Here is a 13527-nt window from a genome sequence, read left to right on the forward strand (position 1 = left end):
AATTCAAATAAGTTTTTATTTTTTCATTACGTTTAATCGAGTTTTTATACTTATTTTAAACTAAATAAGTTTTTATAACTAATGATTTATTAATAATTATTATTAGTACAAATTTCATGTGTCATTATATGTCTTATGTGGCACTAACATGGCATAATAATAACTATGTCACATGTTGATGTGATATAATGATATATTTACATGATATTTTTTATTCTTCATGTTAACAGTACATTATAGTGTAAGTATAAAATAACAAGTGATATTTTGATTAATAAAAAATTAATTAACTATTAATTATAAGAACTTATTTGATTTAAAATAAAATATAAATATTTAATTAAATATAATAAAAAAAATTTAAATATTTCAAAAAAAAATTTTAAACATTATGAAGTTGACATATTATTTGAAAAGTTGTGAAGGTAATAGTATAAAGGAGTACAGGCCAGACATTTGAGATGAGGAATAAGAGAGATAAAAAGAAACACGTAATGAAAGTCAAAACAAAAATATTTCAGAAGCCAAATCCCTAACGCTATCTCTCCTAATCAATGCCAAACCAACAAAATTTCATCTTTCCGAGAGGATTATCCGGTACTCACTGCTTACCGTGAGATGGCCTTGGGGCTCATCCCACTAACTGTGTCTTATTACATTTATCATGTAATCAAAATATTTGATAAACCAGAGGCTAATCAAACCAAAAAGCTGACATGAAACAACCTAAACTTAAATTGACTATAGTTTAGATTTAAAAATCAATTAATGACAAATAATAAATATAACACAAACTATTAATCTACTAATATTTAATCATGGCTAAATACGTAAATAAACCTCTGAACTATATCAAGAAAGACAATTTATCCTCTATCCTTTTATTGCATTCAAATAAGTTTATAAATTTTTATTTTGAATCAAATAAGTACCTTACACTAACCATTGACTAATTTTAATCAACAGTACAATAAGCAATTTTTTATGCCATTTCATCATCCATGTGGCAGGTTGACATGTCATCTTGATGACGTTAATGTCATGTGACAAATAACGTAGTATAAAAAATTATTGACTAAGAATTGAGTTTTTTTTTTTTTACCTATTAAAATGTCTAAAAATTATTAATTAGGGATTTAAAAAATTAAAAAAAAACCTAATTGCGTTAAAGTTATTACCATCTTCTTAATTGAAGTCATCCTTCCTAACAAGAAAACCTTCACTCTCTTCAATATTCCTTAAACCTAACTTACCTTATAGTCAAAATGTCTTCTCCCTATCTGCAATCTCTATTTCTTTTCTAAAAATCGTCTTTGGGTAGTTTTGAATTTTCAAAACCTCGAAAAGATGTGGAAAGAGAATCTATTATTGTTAATAAATAAAATTCAATACCATTATATTTCCCTTATAGATTCTAGAGTAGAAAAAAGTATTAGATTTCCCTTACAGATTCTAAGGAAGAAAAGAGAAGGATTTAATTTTCTTTAATTATGGATCAACATTGTGTGTCTTTGCTAGTTTCAATATTATAAACATTATGTGTCCTACCTTTACTCTTCCTTCTCTCAAAATTGTTTCTAAGTATTCTCGAATTTCTCTACACTAATTTTCAGTTGAACAACAATGACTTCAATCAAATTGGAAAGGTTGGATTAGGTTTTTTTTTTTTTTTGTTAGGAATGATGGATGGTAATTAGTTAAGAAATTATAGTAATTAGTTTGAAACAGTTATTTTTTTTTATTTTTTGTTTCAAATTCTTAACCAATAACTTTTGAAAATTTGGAAAGGAAAAAACTCAATTCTAAGTCAATAAATTTTGATGCCACGTCATTTGTTACATGAGATTGACATCAACAATATGACACCTTAATATGCCACAAGACAGATGATCTGGCCTCAAAAATTGCTAACTATACTGTTGACTAACAAAAATTAGTCAACAGTTAGTGAGAGGGGCTTATTTGATTCAAAAAAAAGTTCAGGAGCTTATTCAAATGTAATAAAAGGATAAGGGCTAAATTGATTTTCTTGATAAAGTTCAGAGACTTATTTGAGTATTTAACCTTTAATCATTTTAATATATCTTTTAAGATCTTTTTTGTACTCTTACACTTTCATATAATTATGGATATTATCCATGATTAAAAAAGAGTAAGAAAACAAATTCTTTCCATTTTTATAATTAAATTCAATTCCTAAAATACATCTTATATAAAGTTCTTTTTTATTCTTTTTTTTTCACCCTTATGGAACAAATAAAATAAATAATTACAATTGATAAATAATAACTTACAAAATAAAAATTAATCCATAAACTAGAAAAGTAATTGACAATAATTCATCAAATTAAGTTAATTCTGAGACGTGCTTTAAACATTTTATTTTATCTCATTTTTAGTAGATATTAGATAGTTATTAGAGATATTAACTTAAAAATACTTAGAGAGAGAATTAAAAATGATTCATACTTAAAATTTCTCAATAAAGTACTAATTTTCGAGTAAGTAATTAACATTGTTTTTAGCTTTTGAAGTTCATGGTTGACCTTGCAAGTCATAAGTTGTAACTATAATTATGGTAAATTACTAATAATTATCAATGTAATAACAATAAAAATTAAATATCAATCACTCAAAAATTATTAATAATTTGTTTGAGAGCATATTATTAATTTTTTATATTTAGATCTATACAAATATAATTCAATTTGACTTTAAAAGACAACAACTTAAACATAGAAATAACATGAATCCAAATAACCTTATTCCAAACTCAAATAACCCAAGCCCCGAGATAACTCGAATCTCGTATGAATTAGATCCTAAGTGATCGAATTTGAAATGACTTTAACACAAAATGACCCAAACTTGAAACTTATCCAAACTTCTTTCGACTTAAAATGACTGAATTCAAGAACTAGACGTCACTTATCTAATTATTGTTGGACATTTTCGACGACAATAGAGAAAAAATGAAAGGAAAAAAAGTATTTTAAACAATAATGCTTATTTAAAAAATTATGTTTGTTCAAGCAATTAAGTTTGCTCAATCAATTATGTTTGTTTAAAAGATTATGTCTGTATTAAGAGATGTATTTGTATCTATAAATAGGAATCTTAGATTTTCTAAATATAAACGAGCATAAACAATTTTTCAATCATATTTGTGTCAAATTGTTCTTAGATTGTTTTTATATTTTTTTTAGAACAATTCCATAAAAGTTTGGTAATCTTATTATATACTGGTAGATGTGTCAGTGCATTGATTGCATTTTGCAAGTGAATTGATCTCGTCAATATAAAACGTAATCAATCACTAGACTTCATTGTATATTTGATATTTTTATCGTTTGTAACCCTTTTAAATGTTTTAAAAAAAAGGAATAGAAGTAAATAAAATCTTAAAAAAAAATGATCTAGATACACGACTTGAAACCATTATTTCATATTTTCGATAATCCAATCCCCTGTTATGATAATTATCACCTCTACATGTAATAATAAATTAATTTATGAATTTTCATAAACATATGAAATGAGTTGCATATCAATCCTTTAGTTGCTAACATTGTTTGTGTGGTGAAATGTCAAAAGTCCAAATGCACATACAATTTTCCTAAATTTCGCTTTTTTTTTTTTTTTGAAATTCCTTTATTCCAATATGGAATATCTAAGGGTTAGGAGTAGAGTGTAAATTCACGTGTTGGAAAAAACATAGAAAAGGCCAAGCCCCACGTTGCCACGCCCATGCGGCTGCAAACACAACTCCCTGGGACGCGCACACGCTTTCCTTCCCACCTTATCTTTTCCTCTTCCTAGCAACCTTGCTATCACAAATTCCATTAATCCTATTCCTCCTTACCAATCAATTCCCCAAAATCCCTATCCTCTCCTAAACCCTAACACTTTCTACCTCCAATGGACGCCCAGCTTTCTGCCTCGGAAATCACGTCTCAGCCGCTCTCTAGCTCTCCAGGTTCTTCTTCTCCTTCTTCTTTTCCCTCGTTTTTAGCTTCCAATGACGATTCTAAGTTTGCAACTAGTTCAGTGGCAGACCATGCTTTGAAAGCTAATGAAAATAGTAAAACTAGTGATAATGAGAGTGGTGAGGTGAAGTTTGAAACAACGCCCGAAAGGCCACTTGTGGCTGACTCAAAGGAAGAAATTCAGGCCCTAGGGAAGGATAGCGATGCCTCTCATGTCCACTTTGATGGTTCAAATGTGATTTTGAAAGAGGACTCGCTTGGAGCTGGTGATAATGGTTTAGAGGGATTTAGAGGTGAGGGTTTGATGGAAAAGCTTGATACTGAAGGTGTTGGTTGTGGAGCAAAGGAGGGCAAGGTGGAAATGGGCTCGATTGGTGATGCTGACCAATCTGTTTTAGCAATGGAAAGCAGAGAGGGAGGTAGGATTGGGATGGTCGAGAATAATTCGATTTTAGGCAGTGGAGCTAAACAGGCCGATCCTGTGGTTGTAGAAGCAGCTGATCATAAGGTGGTTGAAGCAGATATTTTGAAATTTTCTGGTGGACAGGACTTGGTGGTTGATGCAACACCTTTAGTTGGAGATGTTTCAGAGAGTAAGAAATCTGAGATTAAGGGGACAGAGGTGGTTCCAGTTTCTAGGAGTGCGAGCTTGGATAATGGCTTTGATCAGATTAGTCATGATGAGAAACATGTTCTGAATGTCTATTCTGTGCCTGACAAGAATATTGAGCCTGTTGCCACCAATAGAATTGATACTGCTGAGCTTTCGGCTTGTGAACAGAATGCTGACTTTGATGCTGCGAAGAAAGCTGATTCTGCTGGTGGGGGCCTGCTTGCCAAACTAAATGACCTCCAAGAGGAGGAAGTTATAGATGTGTTGGAACAAGCGGGTAGTGAGAATATAGATGAAGGGGGTGGAGATGAAAGTCAGACAGTGGATCGTTCTGCTCCACCTATACAATTGATGGCAGCTCATGAAGCCGAGAATTTAGATAGTGATTCTCAAAGCAGAAGATTGGTAGAAGAATCTCATTCTCCCAAGTCTGCAGAGCTAACTACAGTTTCTAAAGCAGAAGTTAGCTTGGAAGGTGAAGTAGAAGAAGAGAACCACCATCAAGATGAAGAAGGTGAAATTGAAGGCTCGGATACTGACGGAGAGACTGAAGGTATGATCTTTGAGAACACTAAAGCTGCCAAACAATTCTTGGAGGAGCTAGAACGAGAATCTGGCTTTGGTTCTCACTCAGGCGCTGATAATTCTCATGATCATTCTCAGAGAATTGATGGTCAGATTGTTGTTGACTCAGATGAAGAAGTGGACACTGATGAAGAAGGCGAGGGGAAGGAGTTACTTAATTCTGCTGCTTTGGCAGCCCTCTTGAAAGCAGCAACTGGTGCTGGTTCCGATGGTAGTAACATCACTATAACTTCTCAAGATGGATCCAGGCTTTTCTCTGTTGAGCGTCCTGCTGGTTTAGGATCCTCACTCAACAATGCAAAACCTGCACCTCGATCAAACCGACCTAGCCTATTCACTCCTTCTGCTGTCACGAGTGGGAGAGACTCTGACAACAACTTGACTGAAGAAGATAAAAGGAAACTGGAAAAGTTACAATCAATAAGAGTCAAATTCTTGAGGCTTGTTCAGAGGCTAGGACATTCTCCCGAAGATTCTATAGCAGCACAGGTTCTATATAGACTGGCACTTGTTGCAGGTAGGCAAACTAGTCAACTGTTTAGCCTTGATTCTGCAAAGAGGACAGCTCTGCAACTTGAAACAGAGGGTAAAGATGATTTAAGCTTCTCATTGAACATACTTGTTCTTGGGAAGATTGGGGTGGGCAAGAGTGCTACAATAAATTCAATCTTTGGTGAGGAGAAGGTCTCGGTTCACGCATTTGAACCTGCCACTGCAGTTGTGAAAGAGATTACAGGAACAGTAGATGGTGTTAAGCTAAGGATCATTGATACCCCAGGTCTGAAATCTTCAGCCATGGAGCAAGGTGCCAACCGCAAGGTCCTAGCTTCTATAAAAAATTTCATAAAGAAGTGTCCCCCTGATATTGTACTCTATGTTGATCGGCTGGACACCCAGACCAGGGATCTTAATGATATGCCATTGTTAAGATCAATCACTAATTCTCTTGGCTCTTCTATCTGGAAAAATGCCATAGTTACCTTGACTCATGGTGCTTCTGCACCTCCAGATGGTCCATCTGGCTCACCTTTGAGTTATGAGGTGTTTGTTGCCCAACGTTCCCATGTTGTTCAACAATCTATTGGTCAGGCTGTTGGTGATCTGCGCCTGATGAATCCAAGTTTGATGAATCCAGTTTCTCTTGTTGAAAATCATCCTTCGTGTCGAAAGAATAGAGATGGCCACAAGGTGCTTCCTAATGGTCAAACTTGGAGACCTCAGCTTTTGCTGTTATGCTACTCTATGAAAGTCTTATCTGAAGCAAGCTCTCTTTCCAAACCTCAAGATCCATTTGACCATCGAAAGCTCTTTGGTTTTCGTGTCCGTTCTCCTCCTCTTCCATACTTGTTATCTTGGCTGTTGCAGTCTCGTGCCCATCCTAAACTCTCTGCTGATCAGGGTGGTGAGAATGGTGACTCAGATATTGATATGGCTGATTTATCTGATTCCGATCAAGAAGAAGATGCGGATGAGTATGACCAGCTCCCCCCTTTCAAGCCTCTCAGGAAAGCTCAGCTTGCTAAACTTAGCAAGGAGCAGAGGAAGGCATATTTTGAGGAGTATGATTATCGGGTGAAACTCCTTCAGAAAAAGCAGTGGAGGGAGGAGTTGAGAAGAATGCGAGAGATGAAGAAGAAAGGAAAGCCTGCTGTTGATGAATATGGTTATATGGGGGAAGATGTTGATCAGGAAACTGGAGGTCCAGCAGCTGTACCAGTTCCGTTGCCTGATATGAGCCTGCCACCTTCCTTCGATGCTGATAATCCAGCTTACAGGTACCGATTCTTGGAACCAACTTCTCAGTTCTTGGCAAGGCCAGTTTTGGACACTCATGGTTGGGACCATGATTGTGGATATGATGGTGTTAATATTGAACATAGTCTAGCAATTGGCAGTCAGTTTCCTGCTGCAATTGCTGTTCAACTCACAAAAGATAAGAAGGAATTTAACATCCATTTGGATTCTTCAGTTTCTACCAAGCATGGAGAAAATGGATCAAGCATGGCTGGCTTTGACATCCAAAATGTTGGAAAGCAATTAGCTTATATTTTCAGAGGGGAGACCAAATTCAAAAATCTCAAAAAGAATAAAACAGCTGCTGGCTTTTCTGTCACATTTTTGGGTGAGAATGTCGCAACTGGGTTCAAACTTGAGGATAATATTGTTGTTGGAAATCGGCTGGTGTTGGTTGGTAGCACTGGGATTGTTAGATCTCAAGGTGATTCAGCGTATGGAGCCAATCTAGAAGTGCAGCTCAGAGATGCAGATTTCCCAATTGGCCAGGATCAATCCTCTTTGGGATTGTCTCTAGTCAAATGGAGAGGGGACTTGGCATTGGGTGCCAACTTTCAGTCTCAACTTTCTGTTGGACGGAGTTCAAAGATAGCAGTTCGTGCAGGACTGAACAATAAGATGAGTGGACAGATTACTGTTCGAACAAGTAGTTCAGATCAGCTTCAGATTGCACTCACTGGTATTCTTCCTATTGTCATGGCAATTTATAAAAGCATCCGTCCCGGGGTTAGTGAGAACTATTCCATGTATTAGGTGCTGTAACAATTTTTCCCACCTTGAAGAGCTGCCATTACGTTACCTTGGGAATTGTCCGAACGCAGAATATATTGGAGGCATTTCTTAGTCGAGCTCACCTTTCAGTAATTCATACTTTGATTTGAGCATGAACAACTGCTATGATGAGATCTATTTTATTGCGTGATAAATGGTACGAAGCATGAGTATCTTGTTGTTTCTTTAACAATTTTGATTAATAAGAACGTTTTATAAATGAATGTTTGCTGTTTAGCAGAGGAATCTAATTGCAAAGATCCTTATGGTTATGTAGGGAAACTTTATACTGCCCTGCAATATAATGTAACCACATGTTTTATTTTCTGTGCTGTACACATGGACAAGTTATCTGCTTTAATGTAATGAGATCTTGCCTGCTGAGAAAATTCAATTTTAGTCTTCCACGTGTCCTTTGATTTGAACATTATCCATTTTCTTTTGTTTAGACTCCTCACCTTGAAATGAAGAGATAGGAAACATGAGAAGGAAAGTGACATAAACCTCTAGGAAGTGGGAAAAATGGGATTCTATGAAGTGCCTCAGTTGAATCCATCTGTCCTTCACTAACAAATTCATGCCAACTTTTGTGCTATCTTCATCATCAGAGCCCAAAATTTCAATGCTTCCAAGGAGTTAGCTAATTGTCAACCTTGGATTTTGATTTAAGAAAAAGATAAAAAGGAGGAAGCCATATTAGTTACCATGACAAAATAAATAAATAAAAAAACCCTTGAAAGTATAGCACTACATCAGAAAATGGTCTCTATCTGAGAATTTTTACTCTCTATGCAGTTTGAAAATGAGCTGCAGATGTAGGAATATGGTGGAGCACATGTAACTTATACATTGGAAGATATATTTCAATGAAATCTTTTTGTATTTTTTTTTTGGTTAAGCATACTTTGGTACCCCCTTCTTCAAATGCTTCCAGGGATAGCACGTACTTACTGTTCCTTTGTTGCCCTGAATCTTTCCTACTTGTAATATATATGTTATCTTCATCTCATCTATACTTTGCTGTGCCTTGGCAGTTAGCTGTGTTATTTGTTTTGTAACTGGCAACCCACCGTTTTCCTTCTTAGTGGACCTCTCAACTGTGTCCAGTTTGTTCAGCGATTAGGATAAGGTAGCTTTCAATCCATTCACGTACAAGTTCATCACGAATTGTATTGTAGAACTAAGTCGACACAAAGTTGATGGTCCATGACAAAACCTAGTTGCCTCAACTTCTCAATGTAGCCAAGCATCTTTGATCCATCATGAGCCCTAACAAAAAAATTGCCTTTTGTCAATTTGCAACAGAACAATTCCCTTGATGCCTCACACTTTGCTTGTCGAACAATTCTCTCAATCATCATCGTCATCCTCAACAAGGACAAGAGGAACAGTATTTTCAAAGACATACAATTTCTTTTCTTGTTTGAGAACTATTCTCAAATTGTGATATTACTCCAAAAGGTTTGATCTAGTGAGCTTATTTGCTTCTAATATGCTTTGTGGTAATAAATTGTTACTTATTTTCTAAACCTGAATGTGTGTAACTTCTAAGCCTTTGTATCACAATAAGAAAAAGTCTCAAATCTTATTGGTTGCTCCCACTATTTTATTCAAAATTATAACCCTCACTTTTAAATTAAGAAATTTCTAATATCTTAGTACGTTAAGATCTCATTTAATATTCTACAAACTTGAGTGACTTAACAAATCATGACATATTAACTCTAGTGAATAACTTAACTTATCAATTACATCCAATATAACTCCTAAATCTATTAGGTGATAATTGTTTGTCTAAACAAATCATATATGTTTCACTTAACACGTTCCTCTAAAACTATATGATCATGAGTGACTAATCTAAATTATAAAAGTTAGTTAAGTAAGACCCAACTGTAATAGCATGAGCATATTCTTGTTCAATTCAATCTTGAGTGACTCAACAAGCCAATGATAAAATGAACTCTAGTTTTTGCATATGATAGTGAAAGACAACTGATCAATGTTCTTATCATATACTTAATATAATGTATGAGGGATTTAAGTATGTGTGCTGATATATGAGGTTTGAACATAATTATTTTTTAAGGTCTCATCATACATGCATGCATAGAATTTAAATATCACATAACATAATTCTATTATAAACATACTACTTTGCATGATTATGCATTTTCATCAAATCTAGTTTCCTTGAGCCATTAGAAGTAAACTAGTTGGTCATATCCTTAATAATTGCATTCATAGGTCTTCATAAGCCTTGGCTACAACTTCCTTGGTGTCTCCATGATGCCTTGGTCATCCATTTTTGGGATTACATAAAATTCTATCTTAATTGAATCCTATAAACGATAAAACTTTAACATAATTTATAAGATCTTGAATTACATTTGCAGAGAGTTAAATGAGAAGAGAATTTTACAACCTTAAAAAAAATATAGAAAAAGGCATAACTCATAATCCCTATTTCAAAAATGCCGTGAAAAATATAACCATGTATATATCCAAATCCAATAAGGTACCAACCAACCCTTGGCCGCATCTTTGGACTAATTCCCTGTTCTTGGAAACCATTCATTATGAAACAATTTCTCAATTTTACAGGCTGTCCAAAATTTCCAAAATTCCGTTAAAACAATTTTAAGAAGTGTTCATGAAAATTTGGAAGTTTTCTTAATATGTTACCAACATAGTTATGTGTAAAATAATTTAATTTTGTGGTCAATTATATAAGAAAACAAGTAAAATAGAAAAGGACAAAAAGCTGTCTAGATTAACAATTTGAAAATAATTTTCACAATCTTTTGCACCAAATCAATACATAATCAATCTCAATTGATATTAGCAACAATTAACATCAAGTCCAAGTTAAATAAAACTAAGGAAGCTTTGATACTACTGAGTAAAAAAAGCATGCAATCTCGTTACAATACACAACGTAAATTTAAAATTTTTTCCTATGTAGAATCATATTTTGGTTATTAATCATATATAAAGCCTAATTAGGGGATAAAGATCATTACACCTAATGTCCTTAGAGTTGAAATCACAAGGAGTCAGTACAATCTTGATCCTCTTCACCAGGCTAGATTGTAGCATACCACAAGTTGTCCAAGTGTTTAGCCTTCTAGATAAGTGCCATTCACATGGTTTCCTTCTTCTTAGTTGACCAATAGGATTTCAAACTATTGTATAAACCTCAAGTAATGGATGATATTCCAAGAGTCACACTTAAGGAAAAAGGAAAACAATGGCCAAATTGGTTTAGAGGAAAAATCAATGGCTTAATAGGTTTAGGAAAAACACAACCATATCTTAAGGTTTAGAGCTTTTTTTGAATCTTCTCACAAGCCTTTCAAGGTTTTGTGCATGTGTCACGATCTAATTCCAAGCCATGACCGGCGTAAAGACCAAATAGGTGAAGTTTATATGACCTAAGCAAGCCTTATACTCACTAACCATACACATGTCAACACACAATCAATTCCATACTCATAAGCATGTACTTTCATATATACATATATATATATATATAACATACATTGTACAATATAAACCTACTTTCATTGGTCTTTAAATAACAAGTTCACATCATTGTTTAATTGCATATTCCATGTGCTCGTATATGCATTCAAGCCATGACATTCAATCACATAGAATGTACCATTCCTGTTTTAACATTGCCAGATTTTGATTCATTATTTGAAATTGAATTTGACATCAGTGGTGTGGGGATAGGAGTTGTTCTTTTACAAAAGAAGAAACCAATAGCTTATTAAGTGAGAAGCTCAGTGATGCAAGGCGCAAGTGGACCACATATGACAAAAAAAAGTTATTCTGTTGTGCATGTTTTGAAGAATTGGGAGCACTACTTAGTCAGGCAAGAATTTGTTCTATACTTGAATCATAAGGCATTGAAGTACTTGAATAGCCAAAAGCAAATCAAATAAAGACATGCATGCCAAGTGGTCTCAATTTTTGTAGAAGTTTCCTTTTGAGTTAAGGCACAATGTTGGAGTACAAAACAAAGTAGTAGATACATTGAGTAGATATGTAGATTTGCTGGTGACAATGAGACAAAAGTTGTGGTTTTTGATATAGTTAGGGAATTATATCATTCATGATAGTTTTCTAATGCGAGACAACCAACTTTGCATTCCTAGATCTTTGTTGAAAGAAAAGTTGATTAAAGACTTGCGTGGTGGAGGTCTTGCTAGTCATTTAGGTCGTGACAAGACGATTGCTGTTGTTGGAGAAAGATATTATTGGCCACATTTGAGAGAGGATGTAACAAGATTTGTGTAGTGATGTTACATATGCTAAACGGCAAAGGGATAGTCCCAAAGTATTGGTTTGTACATGCCTTTACCTATAACAAAAAATATTTGGGAGAATTTGTCTATGGATTTTGTGCTTGGATTGCCTCGAGCACAAAAGGGCATGGATTTTGTTTTTGTTGTTGTTGACAAGTTTTCTAAAATGGCTCACTTTATCCCTTGCAAGAAGACTTTAGATGCAAGCGAAATAGGAAAATTGTTTTTCAAGGAGGTTGTTCGTTTGCATGTTGTGCCTAAAACCATCACTTCAGATCGGGATAACAAGTTTCTTGGTCAATTTTGGAGGACTTTTTGGAAAATATTTGATTCATCCTTGAACTACAATAACACAACTCATCCACAAACTAATGGCCAAATTGAATCAGTGAACACCCTTGGCAATCTGATTTGTAGTATTTGTAGACATAAACTGAAGCAGTGGGACTTTGCATTGTCATAAGTAGAGTTAGCTTATAATAGTGTTGTTCATAGTGCCACCGAAAAATCTCCTTTTTCTATTATGTACCTAAAGTCCGCCATAGCATGCTATTGACTTGATCATGCTGCCCAAAGTTCCTAAATTTAATGCAGTTGCTGAAATATGGCTAATCACTTGTAAGATGTTCAAGCAGAAGTGAAACGGAAATTAAAGCAAGTTAATGCCAAGTACAAGAAAGTTGCAAACCAACACTACGAAAAGCAGATTTTTGAAGTATGAGATTTGGTGATGGTGTTTCTATGAAAAGAAAGGTTTCCAGTGGGGACTAATAGTAAGTTGCAACCTAAGAAGTATAGACCATAACAGATTTTAAAGCAGACCAATAATAATGCATATGTTGTGGATTTAACAAACACAATGGGAATTTCCAAAACATTTAATGTGGCGAATTTTACCCATTTCATTCATTAGATAAACCCTTATATCTAGATGTACAAGTTAACTTGAGGTTAAGTTTTTCTCAAGTGGAGGGGACTGACGTAGATAGTCGAGCAGATAACTTCTTGGAGCAAGTTATGCGTCAAAAGCCAAAATGAAAAGTCCAAAAGTTATAAATGGACATGTCATAAATTTAGTATTTTCCTTATTTAGTTAGGAGTCCTATTAAGAATTATAAGTATAATACAATTTTCCTTTTATTTTAATTTACTTAGACAACAAGTAAGCATAGGTTTAGGAATTTACTTTTCTTGTACTCTAAAGAAGTCTAGGGTAGAATACTTCCTTATTTAAATTTACTTGCATGGCAAGTAGGGTTAGGCTATTATAAATAATACCCTCAAACTTAGTTATTAGACAATTTTTGGAATTATTGAATAACATTACTTTCTTTTCAATTTTTGAATTTAAGTTTCTACTTTTGAAACTTGATTATCAACTTTAAAGGCATTGTTAACTACTAGCCTTTATTTTTATGTTAACATGCTGTGTCAAAATAAGCTAAAATTTAGAGAGAGAAAGCTT

At 34.1% G+C, this 13527-nt stretch overlaps 1 protein-coding gene across 1 annotated transcript; it reads left to right on the top strand.

Moving 5' to 3' along the window:
* Positions 3742 to 8154, top strand: LOC18586799 (translocase of chloroplast 159, chloroplastic). Its single transcript, XM_018129336.1, has one exon. It carries the CDS (start codon positions 3919 to 3921, stop codon positions 7729 to 7731), a length of 3813 nt encoding a protein of 1270 aa, XP_017984825.1. The 5' UTR covers positions 3742 to 3918; the 3' UTR covers positions 7732 to 8154.

The sequence above is a fragment of the Theobroma cacao genome, chromosome 10 (assembly GCF_000208745.1).
Source record: "Theobroma cacao cultivar B97-61/B2 chromosome 10, Criollo_cocoa_genome_V2, whole genome shotgun sequence".
NCBI lineage: Eukaryota > Viridiplantae > Streptophyta > Magnoliopsida > Malvales > Malvaceae > Theobroma > Theobroma cacao.